This window comes from Rutilus rutilus (genome assembly GCF_951802725.1).
Source record: "Rutilus rutilus genome assembly, chromosome: 24".
In the NCBI taxonomy this organism is placed as follows: domain Eukaryota; kingdom Metazoa; phylum Chordata; class Actinopteri; order Cypriniformes; family Leuciscidae; genus Rutilus; species Rutilus rutilus.
The window spans coordinates 12,904,164-12,929,800 of record NC_140228.1 but is presented as its reverse complement, the minus strand read 5'-3'; the positions used below and the strand labels follow the sequence as shown (position 1 = coordinate 12,929,800).

Here is a 25,637-nt window from a genome sequence, read left to right as displayed (position 1 = left end):
TAGGCTTTCTTGGCCAAATGCTATCAAGATGATAACGGGCCCTTTTGGTGTCTACATAGTGTGCCTTCTTAAAATGCACTACAGTTTTTCTCATCCATTCCACTAACTGTCGATTCAGTAGCATTGAACTACTGCAGCAATTAATGTTAAACAATGGCTGTTGTCATACTGTGTAAACAATAGATAAACCTATTAAAAGTGCATTAGCTGAGAAAAAGTGAGATGTCTAGTTTCAAACACACAAAAGCCCATGGGATAAAATAAAATAAAAACTAGCTGAAAATGACTTTTAGAATAAGCAGTAGGCTAGCTGTATTTAACCAGAAGCTGTCCTTTTCCCAGAAGGCTTCCTTTGAGTGACAGGGAGGTGCCGCTTGTCATAAGAGGTGAAGAGGAATGACTGATAAAGAATCTGAGCCTTGTGTTTTCCTCTGTGAGTTACACAGGAGCCCAGCCAGTGTCATTCTCTTTCCCTCTCTCTCTCTCTCTCTCTCTCCCTTTTCAGAGATTATTCTGCCCTGAGCGAGACGCATGTGCGCACACACACCCGGATGACAGCACAAAGGTGGGCAAAGCTGACAGAAGTGAGAAAAATAGCTAAATTTCCCACAGCCGGATCACAAAGCGCTCAAAACTTCTAAGCCGCTCTAGAGAGGATGCAGTGTTAGTCATCACAAAAAACTTTGCAATAACTCAAAAAAGGACATATATATATATGAACCCCAGAAATTCTTATTGTGTATTTAAATATCAGCAGAAAGTATTCTTACTGGAATTCTTAAATGTTGGTGTTTCTCCTGTACTCCACCCCCTTGTTTACTTCAACGATTGCTGTCAAACTGTGCCGTATGATTCTCTTTGCTGAGCATTTAAGAGTGAACAGATGAATCATTTAAATGAATTAATGAACTGGTTTTATGCAAACAGTAGGCAGCAATGTCTCAAGTGTGCGGAAGTAGTTGGTAATCCAATATTCATCCAGGGAATGAGAGGTAGTGTGTAGCATATTGACACCAGCCACATGCTGGGTCTGTTTATGCTCTGTCTGGAGATCTGACCTCCCAAATGAGGCAGGGATGGACGATGTTGCCCAGCAGATATAACTTACAGGCAATGGGCTAAAAATACATGCACTGCAATGAAAAATTATTGGATATTTTATTGTGTATCCCCATTTTCCCCTAGCCTGGCTACGCCCTCCTATACGTACTTCCGCTCAATTTTCATTTTCCTTCAGTACGTCGTCTGGGTTTGCGGTATATTCACAGGTTTTCTCTGGCCAATTTTTACCTGTCCAATCGGCGAACAGAGGGAGTGGCTGAGAACGATGACAATGATGTCGTGTGCTAGTTTGAGTTGTAGTCCAGTTTATGGCGGCGGAGAAAGATGCGAGTGAAGCCATTCGGTCCTTTGTGGCAACGATGCCGAATATCCAGAAGTTAAAGCCGGAGCAAGAACAATCTTTGCTGAGTTTTGATGGTGGCCATGATGTTGTGGCCATCCTCCCCACGGGGTTCGGGAAAAGTTTGATTTTCCAGCTCGCTCTGTTAGTGGTGAATGAGTTGGCTAAGGCAAACGCTAGCGATTGGTTACGGCAGATCCAATAGTTTTAAACTTCAACAGAGTGCCCGCCTTCAAGGAAGTTAATGCTTGTCAATGGGGAGTGGCCAGACTCTCTGTACAAATGACCTGTATGAGAGTCTGGTAGGACCAGGCTAATTTTCCCCTATTTTTACATTTAGATGACTTTTATCACCATCTGATGATCACTTAAAAGTTAATCTTTAAAAACACTGATAATCGAATAACATGTGATCTTTAGCAAATCATACTGTATATTATAATGTTGTTGTGTAGGGAGGGGATGTACCAATATTGGTCATAATTTGACAACTGATAAGAAGATAATAGTTAATAGTCCATGTTATGAACGATAACTAATAAAAGGACAGCATCATAGTTTGGTACAATTCTCTCTCAAAAAAAAAAAAATTAAACAGTGCAACCTTAAATGCCACAAGTGAATTTAGACATTACAACATTACAATGTACAGAGAGAAAAATGGATATAACAGTAAATGTAATGGATAATTATTATTCAATTACTAAGTGATTTAAAGACTAAATTTAAGTGAACATTAAATGGTACCAAAGGAAATATAAATATAAAAACATAAGCATGAAAATAAATGGATAAAATTAAACATTAGCCAATAAATAACATGGTATATATTGTGCATCCCAAGTGTTGTAATGGCTAAATTACAATTTTTAATTATGTAAATATATTTATTTAGACAACATACTATAAACTACCGGTATATAAATTCACATTTTAAATGTTTATAATAACAAGTATAATTTCAATTCAATAATTATTCATTTTAATATCAATGCATCCCTACTTTAGATTCCTTGCAGCTGAAAATTAATCATTGGCACATGGATCAAAGCTTAAATATTATCCATGCAAATGTAAAACAGTCCCTGGTAAATAAGTTACTGTAAAAAGGTAAAATTGTGCACCACTCTCGAGGACTAAGCAGCTAGTCAATCCTGTCGACAGATAAACACTGGGCACGGTGGTACATGACAGTGGCAGCAAGGCATTGTGGGAAGTGAGGGTGGTAAGGGAGAGGTTGTGCAGAGAGGTTGGGGACACAAACAGGTTCTTTCAGAATTAAAGTCTTTTCAAAGCGAGCTCCGCTCTACAGCGACTCACTGTCAAACCTTGAGCCTTTCTGTCAGATATAATAAAAGCAAGTTGAGCTCAGATTGGGATGAGCCTGGATGGGGCTTTATAATGCAATTCAGTCACCTGGGAGGCTGCAAGGCAATTGACACGTTACGATTCACCCATAAAAAAATAAAAAATAAATTAAAAAAACGCAATGTCTAACATAACGACTGGTGTGAGCTTCGCATAGAAACTAATGTGAAGAAATAGAGGAACAAAATGAAGTAGTTTTAAGTAGCACATTAGGGAATCCTTGAGACACATCCCAGACCTCTAGTGAAGCACAGGTAAAGTTCAGGGCCAGCTAGGGAGAAAGGAAAAGTTAACTAGAACACTAATGAGTGGAGAAGGTACAACTACACCCTGTGTGGTTTGACAAGGGCTTTTGAATTTGTCCTTGCTTAATGACCCTGAGAAAATTAATTAATTTACTGTGCCTGCAAATTACTGTCAGACCAGATACTGAAATGTCAGAAATTTCAAACAGATCTAAAAAAAAAAAAAAAAAAACAGCTGCCCCAAAAAGCATCAGATATGCTTAAAATTTATGAATATCATTGCAAAGCAATTGGCATGGTAGTGATGCTAGAGTGGAACTAACTAAGTGGATTTATAAAGTTTCCACAGGTTTTACTTTTTGTCTTGAACAATATATCTTTATTGCTAAAATTTACAATGTAAATGTAAAATAATTTTTTAAACACTAAAAAAAAGATTAAATAATTGATTAGTTTACCTGCATGTCATGTGACCATTAAACAACACGAGACAGAACTGTGAACATGTGAATTTGATGTTACAATTTTTTACTTAAAATTTCAGAGATTACTTCAAGTAAATATTTTAGGTCAAAGAGGTTCAATTGACCAAAAAGTTTGGGAATCCTTGGCATAATGCAATGACATTCATACGTAAGTGTTCAAATAACCTACCTATATGAGGATTTATGGTCTGTGTCAACCACAGCACATTTAAGATTTAATTACTGGCTGCCTATGCAGTTCACATTTAAATTTATGCATTTGGCAGACGATTTTATCCAAAGCGACATATTGTATTGAAGGTTCATGTAATTCCTGAGAATCATAACCATGACCTAGTTGTTGCTAATACCATGCTCAACAGTTGACCTATACAGTAATGCATTTAAGGACAATGTTAAGGACAAGTTTACTTACATACAATAAACCACCTGTGTAAACGTAAAATGTGTTTTTGCAAAAAAATGCAGATGGAAGTGGAAAGTTCTGTGCTGCGTGATTCATTTAATCACTCTCCTCCCATAAATTTTGCCCCTGAAAGGGTAACTCCAACAAATGCATATGAAAAAAGGTCAGCTGCAAAAATATCCCTGTCTAAGCCTTTTCAGTACAATTTTTTCAGTGCATGTTTTTTGCAAAGACTTGACACAGTTCTTACACATCTTTTCAAAATGCACTTACAACAACAAAAATGTATTTCGATCCTCACACATAATTTTCCAAAGTTAATAAAAAAAATATATATATACATAATAACCGAAACATAGTTATTTAATGAGCGCCACTTTCCTCTCTGGATTTGATCCATTCAAAATAAACAAACAGTTACATAAGACAATTTCCAAGATTTACATACATGATTGCAAAGGTACACATATCAGATATTATTTCAATAGTTTACATAGTTTACGTACACAAATTATTCATACTGAGTTATATAATTATTTATCACCTTGTTTTTCTTGAATTTACAGAGTGAATATCACAATTATTCCATAGGTTTACCCCTTTAACAGATATGCATCTATTTTTTTGTATTACTTCTTGCTCTTACTTTTTTAAACATATTCATTCCTCTTAGTTTATGCTGACTTTCTCTTATTTCGAACAGCCTCTGAACACAATTTGGAAGTAATTAATTTTATACTTTATACATGATCTGTGCAGTATAAAGGTCAACTAAATCAACAAATTTTAAAGCTTGTAAATTAATAAATAATACTTTTGTTGGTTCATAATAGTCAGCCCGTTTTATAATCCTTATTGCTTTCTTTTGTAACATATTGAATTTGTATTAGTTTTATATGTATGACCCCACACCTCCACACAATAAGTAATGTATGGAACTATGAACAATACAACATATACTGTATAATGATTTTTCGTTCAAAATATGTTTTATTCTATTTAATATTGCAATGGATTTACGCATTTTTGTTTTTTAATTATTTATATGTGATTTCCAGCATAATTTATGATCTATTATAACACCCAAAATTTCATATACTCTTTCTATTATCAATCCTAATTTTAGCTTTGTTATTACTTTGTCGATTGCTAAATATTATGAACTTTGTTTTACTCAAATCCAATGGAAGTCGATTATCATCAAACCATCTTTTTAAGACCATCAATTCAATTTCAACTGTATTTAGAAGCTGTTCCAATTTTTTTCCCAAACAGTATCAATTTGTGTCATCAGCAAACAATACCATTTTTTATATTTTAGACACTATACAAATATCATCAATACAAACAATTTGGGACCTAACATTGAACCTTGTGGAACACCACACGTAACAGATTTAAATCAGATTTAATATTATTTATTTGTACAAACTGATATCTCTCCTCAATGTAACTGCTTAACCAAGAGAAGGCTTTTCCTCTTATGCCATATCTCTCCAATTTCCTCATTAATAAACTGTGTTCAAAAGTTTTTTTTTTTAAATCTAGGAACACCCCCACAGTATATTCATTATTATCCATAGAAGTGGAAATCTCTTCTACCAGTTCCATCACTGCCATTGAGGTTGACCTATTTGCTCTACAGCCATACTGATGTTCACTCAATAGTTTATGTTTATCTATAAAATTATCAAGCCTGCGCACAAATAATTTCTCAAAATTTGTTGAGAACTGGGAAAGCAGAGACATTGGTCTAAATCGGAAAAAAATATGTCTATCTCCACTTTTAAAAATAGGAATAACTTTTGCTAAATATGTGTAAATGGTTTTACTATCTATTCTATCATATTTTTTAATAATGACATGTCAATATCATAACAATCAGTAGAATTTTTATTCTTACAGTTATTAACAATGTCTAGTGTTTCCATCTCATCAGCTCCCCTAATAAATATTGAATGTTTATTACTAGAAATATTCACTTCATCTACCCTGTCCCCAGTTTGCTGCTCCACAATCTCTTATATCCAATATTTACATAATAATTTGGGTAATCTACTTTTTCAGTATTGGGAAAACAAACAGACTTCAAACTTCTTACAAACAGAAGAGCAACTTTAAGCAGTCAACTCCATGACTGTCAGCCTCAGAAGAAAGAAGACCAAACACTTTCTGAGACAGAATGTTTCTTTCTATCGGTCTGAAAATAACTGACTAAAACATCCAATTGTGGACCGGTCCTGCTGAGGCTCCCGTCGTTTGCACAAATCAAACCAGACACTTCCATTCCCCCAAAAATGTTGCCCTTATTTCCAACCCCGCTATTTACAAACACTGTCTAGACAAATGCTGCTGTCAGGGAGTTTTCCCACATGGTTCAATTTCATAGTGAAAAGCAGCAAGTGAGATTATGAATAATGTGATGAAGCTGTCATTTCAAAATGGTGCACTTTGCATGTCTTGTGTGTATTCTGGATTTGCTGTAGTGTTAATTTGCCATCCCAAGTTCCACTGGTGTGGGGGTCCTGTGTGACGACTGCATGACTGAAACGGGTCAGTGTGAACAAGTCTATAGTGTTTCTCACTCAGCACAAGAGCTCAGAGAATTTATGATCTCTGGCAGTGTCAGAGAATGTTAAACTGCTTCATTCTATCCCATTAATGTTCAGAGACAACCATAAGCAAGCAGTTTGACTGACTATATCGTTTAGATGTGCATAATACAATGAATAACATCTAATAAAAACATAAGCAATTACAATAAATCAACCAATCAATACCTACATGATCAGTGCATGATATGCAGTAATATTAAAATGTATGGCTGATACCATAAAAAAAAAAAAAATTATATATACAGTATATATATATATAGTTAACACTTACACTGGCTACAAGTGAATTTAGGCATCACAACATTTTCATGTACATTCATTAAAATGGAAATTCATTTTGAGATTTACTAAAGATTACATTTAATATTATAATTCAATTGTTAGTGTTTCTAAAATATTACCTAAGCAATCGTTAAATGATGGCAAAGTAATCTAAATGTAAAAAGATACAAATAATCATGCACAATTAAATGTTAACTGATAAAAATAAATAAATAAAATATCTAATATCAGCCGATATTTACCATTATATTGTGCATCTCTAATCATCGTGTCATGCTAAAACCTGCAACAAATAATTTGCATGTTAAAGAAGTATAGAGAAAATTTCTCTGCAAAACGGTGCAAACACAACATGTGGTTAAACTGTAACTACCAGGAGAGTTAAAAAACAACTATCTAGATCGCAAGGTCACAAAACAAACATCCAAGGTCACAGATTTTGAATAGAGTGATGCATATGACTTTGAATATCTGAATAATATTTCATATTCACCACGGCTGAAAGTCAATACAAACTCTAGTTCATTCAGGCCTAAATATTCGAAATGTTACCGATGATCTCCCACTCCCATCACAGTGAATGCTGGGAAATTTCCCAAGGTTTAGTCGATAAAGCTAACTTGTGATTTAGCCTAAAGGGGCCGTATCTGCTCTCGCTCCTCAGGCATGAGGAAAGCACATTCATTATCAGGCAGACTGGGATGTAAGCCTGAGTCACGGGCACATCTATCAAAGCTTAGAGGTGAGAGATTAAAGAGGCGACTGTCAACTTGCCTCTTGGTCAAACAGAATGCTGAATCACAAAATGGCCCTGGCAACTAAGGAGACGAAATCACATATGTGCGTGTGTAGGTTTGTTTAGATCATTTGATATATGATACACCTCTGCAAGAGGATACACAACTGCGAGGCCATTTAAGTACAAGCAAACAAGGAAAGGAAATGGAAGATGATTAGGGTGAAAAATCAGACCATTAGTCCTTTTTTTCCTTTACAATACGCTACGAAGTATGGATGCTGATTAAAAGGCTTATTCGTTCCTTCAGAAACTTAGGTCAGTATTATAGAAGTGTTGTGCCTAGTGGCGAGATCAAAAGTGAGATGCACAGAAAAGACAAACAAGATACAAAAACAACCTCTCGTCTTGTGGGCTTGCATGTTCATTAAGAGAATCCTGAATTTGCTCGAAGAACTAACTAGCTGCTCATGGGAGTCTTTGATGAGGCTCTGCACATTACAAGAGTACATAGACGGAGCTGAAAGGAGACGTGCCCAAACAGAGATGGCAATCAGAGCGAGTATGATATAAAAAATATATCCAGCTGTCCTCAAATATCAAAGGCAGAAGAGAGTGAATGTAGAATGAAATCCTTGTACTTCCTCCTACGTTTTTTTTTTTTAGTTCATCCTTGATTACATAACTGAACTAAATAATTGGAATATATATATATATATATATATATATACATTCATATAGAACATTATATGAATATATAGAACATTATACATTTCTATTATTCAAATCAGTTAAATGATTATTAGGCTGCATAGATTAGGTCAGCCGGAACCGGGGACACTTCCTATATCACCTGATGTCCTTGTTACATCACAAGAAGAATGGCATCTACGCTAATGTTAATCTTTCAGTTTATTCCGAGGTTTATCCAGATCAGATGGTGGACCTACGCCCCCTGGACCCATCCACGACGCATCCCTGAGGTGCCAGCCTCATCAGACCTGTGAAGGCCTCATCGACACGACAGGCATTGGCACTGATCCTCAATAAAGTCGTCTCCATACCGGCGTGATGACTCCGACTTCCAACCAGATGGAACTGGATAATATTCTGAATGTTCTGATCCAATCTGACTTCTGACCTGTAATGCTGCCTGAATCATAATCGTACACTGTTCGCTCGTTGACCAGAAGAGAACTGGCCCCCGACTGAGTCTGGTGGTCACCTGATGGAGTTTTGGTTCCTTGCCACTGTTGCCTTAGCTATTGGCATGCTTAGTTGGGGACATTTAATATTCAACAATATTATTGATCTGCCTTACTTAAAGTGGACGATGTCACAATTTTTTTTCTAGAAACAAACTTTGTTGTATTATTAGTTATATATATATAACTCAAAAACTGAGTTATATATCGGTCACTTGAAATCAAAAATTTCAAGTGACCGATAACATCTAAATTTTTCAATTGGCCCAAGTGAAATTCTGTAAATTATAAAATTAAATGTACAGATTTTCACTTGGGCCAATTGAAAAATTTAGATGTTATCGGTCACTTGAAATTTTTGATTTGGGAGGGTTAGAATTTTTTTACAGTGTATATATAGCCTATATATATATATATATATATATATATATATATATATATATATATATATATATATATATAAACAGTTGTGCTGCTTAACATTTTTTAATATATAAAATATTTCATACCAGGCAAAAAAAACAAACAAAAAAACTTTAAATCTCTCCTTTGACTAATGCCAAAAACCAACCACCACTGCCACTACATGTAACAAATAACTGATCAATATCAATACTAATAAAAATCCTTTGGAAGCCCATAATTGCAATTCAGAAAAACACAGTTCATGTGAAATGCTAAATATGAAAGCCACATTACAGAAGCAAAGACAATTTGATGTGAAGTAATAAGCTTCAAATGCTTTCATTCCATGGTTAAACTAATTAACAGCAAAATGCATAGAAAATTTATTATCACAGCCCATTTAGTCAAGGTTGAATTACTACGGCCTTCAAGAGGAACCCAGATTACTAATTTGTTATCCTAAAACTGTCTCGTCCAAAATACAAAACTAATTTAAAAAGCCGTTTTCAATTTGTAATGTATTGTGTGCAGAAACAGTTATTTCAATGAAAATTCATCAAATGTGAAGTGTCACGCAGGGAATTCTGGGTTTTCAAAAACTGTAAATTGAATGCTATTTTACTGTAAAAATACATTAAATGCAAGGTTAGATCTATTACAGACACAGTTATTCACCGTATGTATGGAAACTTTCTGTTAACAAGTAACAGTTTTTCACAGTAGCATTTTTGGTCTTTTGCCGTTAAAATCACGATAATATTTTTCAGTGAACAGCTCACATCAGATGTTTTCACCACATGCTGCAATACACAAAAAGAAAAGGGAATTTTGCATGTCAGTCTACAGATGATGCAGACAACAAACAGATGAATGATGAATCAGTGATTGCATTCTCAAAGAAGCGTTATCCTCTTATAACATCAAAAATTCCCCTGTAGATGATGAGAGAAATTCATAAAATGTATTGAGTGAAATGTATGAGCAAGTGAAAGGATTGCACCATGAAGCCAAACACAATGTTGATACTGCATTTGCAGATTGCATAATCAACTTCTTCACTCTGCAGGAGTCTCAACCGACAGTTATTATTTTCACCATGTTGCAGAGAGGACGTGATGTACAACACTAATGTTTGACAGCCTCTGTCTCTGGATTAACACAAATAGTCTGTCAGCTGTGGAAACTCAAGATTGGCCTGTTGATACCTCGAATCTAAACTGCAGAAAGATCTGCCAATTCCCCGGTGAAGGGCCCCAGGGCTAACAATGCATATGTCCCATACAATCATCTCCAACATGCGCTTTACTGATAACATTAATACGGGTGTATATTCAAGGGCAGAGTGACAGAACATTTGTCATGTCTACAAATGTCTGTACAATTACAAGCTCATTGCAAACGTATGCAAAACACCCAGTTGTTCTTACCTGCCATATTAAGACGCATGCGTCTCAATACAGCACAAAAACTTCAACATGTGAACGATTCCTGAATTAAGAAATCGTATGAGTGGGTTCTAACTTTAAGTGAATCACAACATGGTGACAGCGTGATCAGTTTAGTCCGATTCCTGAATGAATCGGGAATCAAATCCATGACATTTTCCAAACCGCTGGTCCAATGTAGATACTTTCCGGTGAACTCAGTGTCCGAATTCACTCACTAGTTTTCATTCACTCTCTCAAGTGGACTATATTAGTGGACTAATGTAGGGAAAAGTGAATGAGGCTATGGGGGGGTTTTCGAATACACTGCAACCAGAGTGTGATTCACAAACTAATAACTCTTTTTAGATGATTGGTTGTTTTTAGTGAGTCTATTTAGCAATGATACGGATGATTCTAAATGTTTTTAGTGAATCAAAACCATACGTGACCAATATTTTGCCCCTCCTGACGAACAAATGGCCTGTTTTGTTTTGTTTCTTTGTTAATCAAACAAATACAGCTTACAATAACTGATGTTGTCATATTGTAAGATTTAAATAAGTGTAGTTACTAACTAGGAGCCATATCTTGCACCCAACGCAATTGACTTTGTACACCGACGCATGTATCATTCCTATTTTGCACCCGACGCACAGCGGATTTTTCCCTCCACAGACGCACGTCGGTAAATTAGGGAATGAACTTGCGCTCCCGTTGCCGGTTCAGTGAAAAGAGGAGGTGTGTTCCGGCGCAGACGTTCCCTGGTGCTATTTTGCAGTTTCAGAAAACAATTCTGCCACAGACCAGGAAAAACCTAGTCTAAAGTCAGTGGCGCGTTATTCAGATGCTATTTTAAGGGCGCATGCTTGGCCATAATGTAGCGTGTGCACAACATGCATACACTTTGCTTCTCTCATCTACACAGTTGGCATTTTTGAAAACCATACATAATGACAAGGAAAAATATTCCACACAAGGGAAATCATTGTGGTGTCCATGAAGATGTGAAAAAATAGGCATAAATCTATCTTACACATTTACCCAAATTATTATACACCTGTTTAGCCGAAGCTAATTTGGGTGGGTTTCTCCCATCCCCATACAATGTCACTTCTCTGTCTTTTACGGCCCTGACGAGAATGTCGGTCTCCTCGGCTGTGAACCACTCTTGGCGTGCGCCTGGCAAATCCGCCGTTATAATAGCAAACCGCCATGGAACAAGCACGCCTGCTTTTAAAGGGAATGTGAGATGACGCTCTGATTGGTGCTTCAGAGCAACCCATTTTAGATTTGCGTCGGGCGCAAGAGTCATTTATCCCGCTGGTATAATAGCTACAGCGCCCGAGATCCGCCCACAAAGTTTCTTGCGTTTCGCGTTTGATACTTGCATTTCAGATCGTTAAAATAGGGCCCTAGATGTTCATTGGTGTGTTTCTTTTTTTCCAAATATTACTTCCACAAAAAATGCCCCACTCCCCAAGTTTGTGGTTGAATTTTTTTTGTATATTTTTTTTGTGACAAGTAGGTCGACTCAAGCAGACAAAGTGAAAACAACAATACCAGGAAACAAACAATTTTCCCCAGAAATGCTGCATTTGTGAGCATTTCTTCTGAATTAATGTGCAGAAGAACCGTGGCAAACAGCGTTACCAGGGCAATCTCATTATTGGCTAAAAGGACACAGTGATGAGTAACACCTGGGCTCAGCACCTCTCCCTGCCCCCATCAAGCTTAGCGTCTGCTGTTGCTGTATGTGTAAGAGTGTGTACATGCATGTTTGTGTGTTTGTCGTGTACCTCCACCCCACCTCAGCCCAGTTACAATAAGGCTTAAGGTCAGTGTGCTCTTTCTGACTGTGGATACAGCTGGTCACTGCAGAAGCTACCAAACACCAATACCACAGATTCAAAATATACAAGATTTCTTGAAATTTGATGTGTCCTTAAGGCGTTTAGATGAACAGATTCACTTTAAAAGTACATTTACATGACAACGATGTACTAAAAATGGAGTACAGACAACAACATTGTAAAAACGATCCCTGTTGAATCACAAGGATCTGTGAAAACAATTAAAAACACTATATTATTCGTGTCAGGCCAGTAGTTGGTGAGGTCTCTTTGTAAAGAAACACTACTACGCACCTATAGACTGAACACATAGACATGTGCATGATGTCACCATTTTCACAAATTCACATTTTTGTAGTTTACACAGAGACGATAATAGCATCGTTTTCAAAAACTTGCACTTTGAAACCTGTTTTCAGGCCCCCAAAACACTGTTGTTGTGTAAATTAATGCCAAAACGCATACAAAGTTTTCAGTTTTTAGTTGAAAAAGGTGTCATGTAAACGGCCCCTAAGTCTCATTCAATTAAGGCCTTGGTGTTACACCTTCATCAAAAAGAACATGTTGTGAACGGTCAGTAACATGAGGTCCATGTCAAACACATCTCTGAGAACAGATTTAACTAAATAAAAGAGCAAAAGAAAGCATACAGACATTCCCTCAAATGATTATTACCAAATATTTTGGACACGAACCACTAGTATTGACACATTTAACATTAAAACGGTAACACTTTATTTTAAGGTGACAGTTACACATTACTACATGCACTTAATAGTAATAACAGTAAATTATGCACAATTACAAGTAACTAACCCTAAAACTCTATAGTACAGTTTATTAATATTACTCAGTACTCATTTGACCTTAAAATAAAGGGTAACACTTTATTTTACGGTGTCCTTGTTATGTTACATGTACTTACCATGCAACTAACCCTAACCCTAACCCTATAGTAAGTACATGTAGTTGCTTAATATTACTCAGTACTTAAATATATAATTACACTGCAACAATGACACTTTAAAATAAAGTGTAACCTAATAAAGTGTAACCTTAAAAAATATATTTTATATATTGGGAATTGATTGGATCAAGAAAGGTTTTATCTGTGACTAGTTTCAGTTTTCATTTCTTGAAATGTCCCTACAACATTGTTTAAAAAGTTCTGGCTCAGTAACTTTTTTAAAGAAATGAATACTTTTAATTAGCAAGTGTACATTAAATTGATCAATGGGGACAGTAAAGACATTTATAATGTCAGAACACATTTCTAATCTATTAATCAAATAAAAATTATCACTACAATAAATTTTTACAGTACAACTGTTTTCAACACTTATAATAATTGTTTTTTCAGCTCCAAATCAGCACATTATGGATTTATTAAACAAGAAAACAGCTATTGTATTTATTTATCTAATAATTTCACAATATTACTGTTTTTACTTTATTTTTATTTTTTTATCAAATAACTGCAGCCCTGATGAGAATAGGAGACCTCTTTCAAAAACATAAAAATGTAATCAACCACTATTTTTTATATGAAGCTGATTTTGGAATAATATTGATTATAAAAAAGTGCTATTCAATTGCATTTTAATGGATTTTTAAAAACCGATGAACCACTAAATTGATACAGATATTCTCAATTATTTATTTTAGCTTTAACAAAGCTAAACAGTTAACACATTGTCCATGTTCCTCCCACATTATAAATGAGTCATTATACTTAATAATAATGGTAAAAAAAAATAATAAAAAAAAGTAAAAAAAAAAAGTAAATCATCATATATATATATTTTTTTTTCATTAAAAAGACCTTCAACAAAATAAGATGCAGTATGGACCAAAACTTATGAATTCATAGACTGCTATGTGACAGGTAGTTGCAGAGCAGGAGCTGAAAAATAAAAGGGCTTGATGACATCAGCTAAAAATATTGTTGTTTCAGAGGAGGAGTTAGAAATGTTCTTCGTATTATTATTATTTTGTTTTGAATAAAGTACTCTATGAGAAAATAATGTGCATTTAGAAAATAAAAAGTGTCCATTTTGATTTCACATTGAGCTTGTTCGACTTTCCAAGTGTCAAGTTGAACTTTAATATGTCTGCCACCTAGTGGCAAGACTCTTTTTTGCAAAGTGCTCTTGAAGAACGTCAATGAAGGACATTTTCTGCATGGTCAATTTCTAATTAAGATACAATCAGTTCAATAATGATAGTGTACACAAAACAAGCTAACATCCATAAACATAATTTTTATGATGTCCCACACCACTTTACCTGGTATCCAATATCCCAATGCGAGTGCACACACATTTACAGTTGATTACAATCGCTCAATGGAGTTGATTCTAGGTCAGTGTTCATGCAAACTGTCGCCTGTTAAACTTCATTAGGGATTCATTGACAGCGGAGGGTGAATAAACGAAGCAACAGAAAACTAAACAAACCGCACACAAATACAAACACATACAATGAACCGAGCCGCTGAGCCCAGTGTGAGCAAGAGCAACGCAAAGCTGAGCTGTAACCCAGATTAACAGACAGACAGGAGGCTGTAGCTCTGAATAGGACAGCAAACTGGCTGTGCAGTCGAGGCAGACAGGTCGAGATGGGAGGGTGCGGGGTGATTTTCACAGAGGAAACAGCCTGCCCGCTCTCTGGTCGCTGTAGTGATCCACTAAACACTGACAACATTATGCTGTTCTTCCCTGAGGCCAACCATTACTGACAGGCCCCTGAGGCCTCCAACCGCACACGTGTCTGCTCCATGTGTGACATATTCATTTCTCTTTGCTGCGCGAGCGCTCGGTCTCTCTTGCTTGTGCTCTCTTTTCACTCTCTGGCCCAAACGCAAATGCTGCATTACAGTATTTGCACGGCTCTCGTTCTTTTGCGAGCATATTCCATGAGGGATGGAGAGGTTATGTGTGATATAGCAGCAGTGACAGCCTGTGCAGGCAAGCGAGGCCTGGATGACGCAGTCGGTGTGTAACACTGTTTACCAAACAACGTGTCACTCTCCATGTTCATATAAAACAGAAAAGTCACATTATGAGATGTTGTACTTCTGAATGCATTGCAACGGACACTGTGAAACATGCAAATCTAGTTAAAATAAATATTTGTCATGTAGAAACTTGTAGGAGCTCAAAAAAAAAATTTGACTAGTCTTTTCTCTAAATAATCAATCTATATTTTTTATTACAGCTGTATTCATGCAATATTGTGATTATTTTTCTTGCAATATTTAATTGATACTGTAGATATTTGTATAAAAAATATATTAATTCATGTGTATGCATTTATTTATTTTTTCTATCATTTATTTATTTTCCATTCATTCAATCTATTTAGATAGTTGCTGATACCCTGACCTACGTTTGTATTCCATCAATGCACAATTATTATTGTGCTCTGGAAGCAATACGATTGCTTGAATGAATGCATGAATGCATGGAGGAATGAATGAACAGAATAAAATATTCATTCATTTTATTCATTTTACATATACACTCACCTAAAGGATTATTAGGAACACCATACTCCTGGGCGTCGGAACCATTGTTTATGGGTGGGACAAGACCCACCCACTTTTTAAGACCAATGATATTATACCCACTCACTTTTACCGTCTCTAATTCAGCGCATTTGTCTGTTCGCTTTTCGTCAGTCAAATCCATTCCACTTGAGGAATTCCCTAATAAATTAAACTAAACATTTCCGCTGAATCGCTACATTATATTTCCTAACGAGCCGCAACTGACGAAAGTAACCGCCCGTTGTACGGTAAGCAGTCTTGCGCTGCAAACATCAATAACACTACAGCTTTAAGTTGTCATTGCTGGCAAATGACCATGGTATTAGGGGGATAATCCACGGATAGCTCTGTGCATTTAATGCACGACGTGGAGGCAAAGAACCGCCCGACGTGAAGTGGAGTTTAGTTTACTTGTTTAATTAAAAGGCACCAGAATACATGAAATGGTATTTACTCCAGTAAAAAAAAATTCTGGGGGAGGACCCACCCACTTTTTTTTTTCTTCCAACACCCATGACCATACTAATACTGTGTTTGACCCCCTTTCGCCTTCAGAACTGCCTTAATTCTACGTGGCATTGATTCAACAAGGTGCTGAAAGCATTCTTTAGAAATGTTGGCCCATATTGATAGGATAGCATCTTGCAGTTGATGGAGATTTGTGGGATGCACATCCAGGGCACGAAGCTCCCGTTCCACCACATCCCAAAGATGCTCTATTGGGTTGAGATCTGGTGACTGTGGGGGCCATTTTAGTACAGTGAACTCATTGTCATGTTCAAGAAACCAATTTGAAATGATTCGAGCTTTGTGACATGGTGCATTATCCTGCTGGAAGTAGCCATCAGAGGATGGGTACATGGTGGTCATAAAGGGATGGACATGGTCAGAAACAATGCTCAGGTAGGCCGTGGCATTTAAACGATGCCCAATTGGCACTAAGGGGCCTAAAGTGTGCCAAGAGAACATCCCCCACACCATTACACCACCACCAGCCTGCACAGTCGTAACAAGGCATGATGGATCCATGTTCTAATTCTGTTTACGCCAAATTCTGACTCTACCATCTGAATGTCTCAACAGAAATTGAGACTCATCAGACCAGGCAACATTTTTCCAGTCTTCAACTGTCCAATTTTGGTGAGCTCGTGCAAATTGTAGCCTCTTTTTCCTATTTGTAGTGGAGATGAGTGGTACCCAGTGGGGTCTTCTGCTGTTGTAGCCCATCCGCCTCAAGGTTGTGCGTGTTGTGGCTTCACAAATGCTTTGCTGCATACCTCGGTTGTAACGAGTGGTTATTTCAGTCAAAGTTGCTCTTCTATCAGCTTGAATCAGTTGGCCCATTCTCCTCTGACCTCTAGCATCAACAAGGCATTTTCGCCCACAGGACTGCCGCATACTGGATGTTTTTCCCTTTTCACACCATTCTTTGTAAACCCTAGAAATGGTTGTGCGTGAAAATCCCAGTAACTGAGCAGATTGTGAAATACTCAGACCGGCCCGTCTGACACCAACAACCATGCCACGCTCAAAATTGCTTAAATCACCTTTCTTTCCCATTCTGACATTCAGTTTGGAGTTCAGGAGATTGTCTTGACCAGGACCACATCCCTAAATGCACTGAAGCAACTGCCATGTGATTGGTTGATTAGATAATTGCATTAATGAGAAATTGACCAGGTGTTCCTAATAATCCTTTAGGTGAGTGTATATACTGTATATATTCAAACAAAAACGTGATAATTCATTTATTTATTTGCTCATTCAATCTATTTACATATTTAGATCATCGCCAAAGCCCAGACGTAGAATAAGGCAGAATAATCTGGTAATTATTGTGCTGTGAAAACAATATGAAAGCTTCGAAAAATGGCTGTAACTTGTGGAGACTGGCTCAATGTTAAGCTCTTGCTCAACGATCACATGGCGGAATGCTGGATATTTTCCAGACTGAGAGTCAATGACATTTAGATTTATCTGAGGAAAATACTCTCAGAATTGACTGACGCGAGCTTTACTGTGGCTTCTGCCTCTCTGCTGGTTCCAACTCTGGATGCCCTTTAACATAAACCCTTGAGTATCAACAATGCACCATTTAATAAAACAAAAAAAGAAAAGAAGAATGGTTGAAGCTTCCAACTAAAAGTTTCCTCAGTGGCATTCAACATCTTTTTAGATTAATGCCGGATGCCTAAGGACTTGGGTACAGAAAGCTTTTACAAAAAGACATTGAGACCAGATCTGAATTCTAAAATATTGCTAATATCTAATAGAAACCTTTAATGCCAAATTATTAGTAATATAATACAGGTTACAGCAATAATAGCAAATAAAGACTTCCATTGGAATATGTTGAGGTATCCTCTTGACTGAACTTTAAATTCAATTTCCATGTCCTTTTTAAAAAGCATCCTCAAAAGTGGCTGTCGATACGAATCATTAAGGATGTTAACTCCTGATTTCGATTCCTGGTTCTGGAATCGATGGATGGAATCCAACGCCTCGGAATTGAGGAATCGATTCTTTTTGGAATCGACTTCCAACACTAAAATGGCTCACATTCAGTCTGGAATGCCTTTTTCACAAAACAATCAATTACCTAAACAAATGTATTTTTATCTTGTTGTATACCATGTTTCACTCAACAACGTACGATCATACTACTGTTCAACAGCAAATCATACCACGACTCTACTATGTTTGAGTCACAAGTGTTTATTATTAGTCACCTATAAATCACATTCAATTTGCTGAGTTTCTTCTCAGTAATACGATCCACAGCAGTCTCATGTGAAACAAAGGCACTGATCACAGAAACTCTGCACGCCGTGCCGTTTAATATCAAAATAAAAGCTTGCCTTTCATCATAGCTTATTCACTGAGACCTGTCCCACGCATCCACTTACACCGGCTCAATTTGGTAGATGCAGCCCCTTCCCAATCAATCTCTTTGAGCGAGCCCTCGCGTCCAAAATAAGATGGGTTCATTTATAAGATCGCCTAACACGGGCAACTTGATTGGGACACACAACTGCCGCCTCTTGTTGAGATCACACACATCACTTCAAAGAAAACAGGACGGATGGTCATTTGCATGACATACATATTTATGAGCCCTCCTTCTCCATCTCACTAAACTCAATACAGATCTTGCGAAGCTCACAGGCAGCCCTGACACAAAGTCATGCATGATACGGATCGCAGAAAGCCACAGAGCCTCGTCTTTTTGAGGGCCTTATATGGGTGACGTGCTGTACGTGAATGCATAACAGGGTTTACTCAAGAGCACACCGAATCAGCGATCCGCCGCTGAAGTGCATTACCATTTTGATGGGTGCGGTGATGAGGATGGTGATTACAATGATGGTGCTGTTTATGGTGATTGCTCTCGGGTGTAATCCTACAGGCCCATGCTCAACGTGAATGAGTGGCGGGATGGGCAGGAGGTGGTTGAGAGATCTATTCAGGGGTGGTGGTTGGGGATTTAGATAGGACAGGGGCGGATGGAGGTCATAACAGCCTAAGAGCACATCAGCAGATACATCGCAGAATAACGCAGCTATGATTCACATTCTGTGAGTTACACAAAGATATAAATAGCACTGACTAACATATGAAATGCCATGGAATGTAAAAGATTTGTGACACTTAGTAAACCGTGACGGAATAATAGAAATCTCTTAATCTAGGGGCTTTCAGGGGAAAAGTTCAGAGAAGGATCTGATGACGATGATACAATGAAATATTCATAAATGAAAATATTGTTTAATAACAGTTACTAAAACAAATCAATAATAATAATTATTATTATTATTATTATTATTAATACAATTTCATAAATTAAATTAATTTAATCAATTAATTTGGGCTGTCGACGTTAACATGTTAACGTATGCGATTAATTAAAAATCCTTAAAATAATTTAACGCAAATAAATTACTGAAGCACGTGAAATGGCGTAATTAACATAAATTACGTCATGCGGTCAGATGATTTTTGGAGTAAAATGGTGCAAGCACCTGTAACCCAGGTAGGTGGAAATTTATATTCTAACCATTTTAAGCACTGTAAAAAATAAAAAATCCTGTAAAAAAACAACGGTCATTTTTCATAATAAAATACTGTTTATAACTGTAATTTTACATAAAATCTTGTTTTAAAGGGGCCATCGGATGCAAAATTCACTTTTATATGGTGCTTGCACATAAATGTGTCTTTGCAGTGTGTGAACACAACGACCATACAATGAAAAAAATCCATTCACTCAATTTTTTATCCTCAAATAATCAAGCCGTTTGAATTTTCTGAGCAATATGATGTCATATTGCTCATGCTCCGCCCATGACCACTGACAGACTGTCCTGTATTGGCATATTTCCCATATTAGCATATTTCCACCCTCAGCCATTTGTATACTGTCCACCAAGGCATCGCTGTGAACTGAGCTGTTTTTGAGGAGGTAAAAAGGGTGTTGTTTTAGACAACCATTGAGGAATTTTAACCTAAGTATGTTACAAACTTTACATGAAGACCCTAAATAATCATACCAACTTGTGGAAAATGGCCATCCAATGACCCCTTTAAAATAAAAAGCCAAACTCCTGGGAAATTTTCAGCCCAATGATCCAGTAGGCGAATTCATTCAAACAATCAGTCCAAACCATGACATGTATGAAAGCGAGGCTGTGAGGGATAGACTTACCGTGTTTTCAATGGCATCCTCTGTAAAAAGCTGTATAAAGCTCCTAGATCACTTATTTTCCAGCTCACATTTTCTGTTGGTTTTTGTCTACTGAAATTTCTCTGAAAGACATTTTTGCAGTGTTTCAACCCACAGAAGAGATGCATATCCCTCACACCCTCGCTTTCATTCCCGTTAAAAATCAGATGGCGCTGCTGTGAATAAGGTCTATAGCGACTCACGTTGCACTTTCAGTGAATTATTCATTCCAGTTCTGGGTTTGACTTTAAAACACAAGCTCTGTCATATTCTGTGATTGTTTCAGAAGAGCGCGAGCCCTCACTGTGTGAGGACTACAGACTGAACGGAACGCCAAAACATCCCACCGTTGGCCAGATGATAATTTACGTTTTTCGGCTGGATAAAGCAAACCAGCGTCTCGCTAATAATGTTTTTTATCACTGCTGACATTTAAATGACATTTATATAGATCAGTAGTTTTGATGGATGAGGATTGCAAGAATTATTTTATTCTATTGTCAACATAGTTGTATACCTCTCTTCGGAGTGGTTGGTGAAACCTATTGTTTTTGTGTGCAGATCTCAGAGCCTAGGCTGCCTAAAGAGACACGTTTTTTTGACGGCATGCTTATGGGGCGGGCAGCTAGTGGATCGTTAGGAAAGATTAGATGAATGTGATCTTTTTTTTTTGGGCCTGAAATCACTGATACAACCTTTAAGATGTCTGGCAATAGGTAGGCCTACATCTAACAGTGCGCAACCTAATAGCTTATTTAATAAAGCACACTTCTGTTATTCTGCTTTTTTATTTCTAATCAGAGTATTCAACATGAAAGGCTTTATTACACAGGGACCAGCCCACTGGAATGTGAAGGCCAAACATGTGCTGGATTTATGAAAGGAGTTGGCATAATGAGGCTTGAACAGCCTGTGCTTTTCTGAAATTGCTAAGAAATATCTCTCACATCCTCACAATGATATCTCAAGGCTGCAAATATAATGCCTTAATTGCTTGTGTGATCAGAACAGAGCAATATTTTCACTGGAGGGCTTGAAATGAATAAAATGTGCTTTTTCTTCTTGGAAAAAAAAAATATGCAAGTGGGTTTGATTTCAATGTACAATAATATGCAGTCTTCAGTGTAGGCTAATGTGTTATTTCAAGTCCTTTTCTCTGCTAATTTTGAAGTCAGTTAAAGTATGTCTGTAGTGAATGAACTGAATGACAACATAGGAGTAGACTACAGGAGAACTTTATCTAATTTACTGTGCCACGAAAGATGCATAAATGTCACTAAGCACCCAAAAACTGCTGGTAATGTTTGCTACTTATCTTTGTGAATCAGTGCTCTTGGCATCAAGACCAAATACTGATCCAAGTCTGATATAACAGTGGAGATGAGATGCATGCTGTCAACTATAAAGCTCGAGGCCAGTCTAGGTTTCACAAATTATAGCTTTTAAAATAGTCAAAAACAATAAAATAGACAAAACTTAGTTCTGTTATTTATAAGAACACAATTTGCCCTTAACATTTAAATATGCAAGAATACCCATGTATAGGTACCATATAGGTTAATAACCGAGATTAGTTTTTTTTTAATGTAATGTATCAGTCAATATTAGAGTATTTGTGCAAGTTCATTTAATCTATTTCTATTAACACTCATTTTAAGTTAAACACAAATAAATGAATAACACTGAAACGTAATCTATCAAAAACATCTATTTTTCAGACTTTACATCAAATATGATACATTGGCACATTTACAAAACAATTTTTATATTCCATTTATTTTGTTGTTGTTTGAAGGTTCAATAGACTGATTTTTCGGACTTTTATTTCATATGCCACGCATTACAGTGTTAAACACTGCTTTACCAATAACCTACTTCTCCACGTTCTGAAACAAAGACAATACCTATAAATTGCGCAAAGATATTTTACAGGTGGCTTATTGGAGCTAGATGGGGCTTTAGAGAGAGAGAGAGAGGAGAGTCTCCAAACATTACTATCATTGATTTACACAGCCTCCTCACAGCAAGTGCCTCACAGATATACACAGGTTTATTAATCAAATCTACCATGAAACCCCAGCACTGCGTTGTACAGATGCTCAGTTCTGCTCAGTGAAACACTGCATCAGCACCTCTGATTTTAATGTAGCTTTTATTAAAGCAGTACATGAAGCCATCAACATTTTGAGGCTTTGATGAGCTAGCCGTCTGTACTCCATGCAACTCAGCGAGAACTCGTTGTGTATGAATAAAACTAATAGCTAATTTCTGTGACGGACTGGGCCGAATAGCCACCTGCACAATCTTACGGGCCCGTTCCAGGTGGGATGGGAATGGCTGCCTGAACTACATCCATCATCGAGTAAAACACAGGTGGCCTTTTACTGCTGAGCTGGGATTTGGCAAACAAGAAGAATGTAATCAAATACAAATTACATACTATTATATGTTGCATACTGTAGTGTCAATTAAATCATTACCAAGACAGATTCCCAAGGTGTAACAGTTCCGCAGGCTCTGACTTTATGGCATTTTTCTGATTTCCCCCTCTGTCTCTCAATTTGCATTCATTGCGGCAACTCTGCATTTTGTCCTCAGGAACATTTCCTCAGTCAAACATTCATCTTCACACACAGTCACTTTCCTCCAGCTCACTTTCCCACACCTAATGTCTAAGTTTTTTTCCTCCATCTTTTAGCAGCTGATCTTTGGATGGTTTTATAATGTCACACCTGAGCTTTAACTCAATAACCCTCTGGCCTCTCCATTATTTTTGAATTTATATATGGGGTCAGTATGATTTTTTTACATTTATCTATGTATAAATTAATGCATTTATACAGCAAGGACATATTTATTTGATAAAAAAGTGACAGTATAAAGACATTTATAATGTTACAAAAGTCTTCTATTTCAAATGCTGTTCTTTTAAACCTTTCTATTCATCAAAGAATCCTGAAAAGTATCATAGTTTCCACAAAAATATTGAGCAGCACAACTGTTTTTAACATTTATAATAATCAGAAATGTTTCTCGGCACCAAATCAGTATATTAGAATGATTTCTGCAGGATCGTGTGACGCTGAAGACTGGAGTAATGATGCTGAAAATTCAGCTTTGCCATCAAAGGATTAATTTGTTTTAAAATGCATTAAAATATAAAAAAATTTATTGTAATAATAATAAATTTCACAATCTGTATTTTTGATCAAACAAATGCAGCCTTGGTTAGCATAAAAGACTTAAAATCTTACCGACCCCAAACATTTAAACAGTAGTGTATATGAGAAAAAAAAGATAGACGGTAAAAATGTACTTTGAGTCTTTGCATATATATCTAAATACGATTACTAACCTACTGTACATATAACTGTACATGTGTGTAATCTTTTACAATGTTCACTTTAATACCACCCAGTTACTTTTTGACAAGCACTCAATGTCATACAAAATTGTCTTTCTTGCATTTATCATTCCACTTTTAATCGACGTCTCCCAGAAAGTGTACAGAAAAGGTCCGGCACAGGAGTTAATATGACAAATGTGTGCAGATTACCGCTGTCTCCTGATAAGTCACGGACAGTTCCGCAAAGAATTCAACTTTTCCCCTGAAAAGGTCTGGCTTTGTGCCCAAAATGTGATTGAAGTAGTACAGTGGACATTAAAAGTCCTACCTGCTCTTTCACTGAGGCTAGAATGGCAGAGGTGGTCTCAGTCTCAGATCCATCCCCATTAGAAGCATTCAGTCCTGGGCTGAGCATGGTGGCGTTCTCTGCTTCAGCAGGCTGTTCTGGAACTGGCATGACTTCTGGGGAAAACAAAATACATTTATTAGCAACTCTTCGTCATTGGACTCAAACTTGCTGTGCCTACTGAATGATATTTAAGAGCATGCAAGAAAACGTGTAACGATCCTAAAATGATTAGTTTACAAAGAAGACTGGTTCTCTAATTCGACTGATGGCCTACACCTTGCCTTTTGAAGTGTTACTATTTTAACACACTGCATGCTCGATAATTATTAACTTTCATGTTGTTCCAAACCTATGTGCATTTCTTTCTTCTGTGGAATGCAAAATAAGATAATTTGGAGAATGTTGGTAACCAAACAGTTTTGGTACCCATTGACTTCCATTGTATTTTTGTCCATACAATGTCAGTCAGTGGGAACCAAAACTGTTTGGTTACAAACATTCTTCAAAATATCTTCTATGTTCCACAAAAGAAAGAAAGTCATTCAACTTTGGAACAACATGAGGGTGAGTAAATGAGGACAGATTTTTCATTTCATGAACTTAAAATTATAAATGTACAGTTTGGAGTATGAGTCAATAAGGTAAGTTTGAGGATTTATTTGAATATTGAGAGTCTGAGCCTCCCTCACCTCTTTGGATCTAGATGTAATAAGCAAGTGACACATTTTAGATTAATAACAGTGAAATCCACCAACAGCAAATAGTCAGGCATTTTCAGTCTAGTCTAATGCCTTAGTTATTTCATAAACCCCCACGGTCTATTTACAGCTGCAAATGAGCAAATGTCAGGATGTAGAAAGACATGATTGATACAACCAATGAAGCATCTGTATTGATTAGGAACAGATTCCAAATAATAACTGTGCTGGGCATTAGCTGGACTCAGATCAAGATAAATGGTTATGTAGGACAATCTCTGGATATTTTGTCACACTCAGTAGCGGCTGCGGCCAAGCCTGCCAACTTTGTTCCCTTGTTAATAAAGATGACTTGCCTCATCTGACACGACAGCGTGTCTCTGCCTAGCGTTCTGAAAATCAGATTATGCCTCCTTAAACCACTATTTCCACATTGTTTACCTTCCTCCACTCTTCCCTTCACACATGCTCACATAATTCACCCCAAAGCTTTTCAACGCACCCACGAGAATAAAAGACTCATGGAAATAATTCAGAAGTTTATGCAGACA

At 36.8% G+C, this 25,637-nt stretch overlaps 1 protein-coding gene across 2 annotated transcripts in view; it reads right to left on the bottom strand.

The window, feature by feature from the left end:
• The window catches only part of ctnnd2a (catenin (cadherin-associated protein), delta 2a), a 324,872-nt gene that overhangs the window by 276,535 nt on the left and 22,700 nt on the right, over positions 1-25,637 (bottom strand). For both annotated transcript variants that reach the window (XM_084398526.1, XM_084398527.1), the window contains exon 2: positions 24,368-24,501. In XM_084398526.1, the coding sequence (XP_084254652.1) occupies positions 24,368-24,496 (129 nt within the window). In that variant the 5' untranslated portion in view covers positions 24,497-24,501. The remainder of the gene's footprint in view (positions 1-24,367; positions 24,502-25,637) is intronic.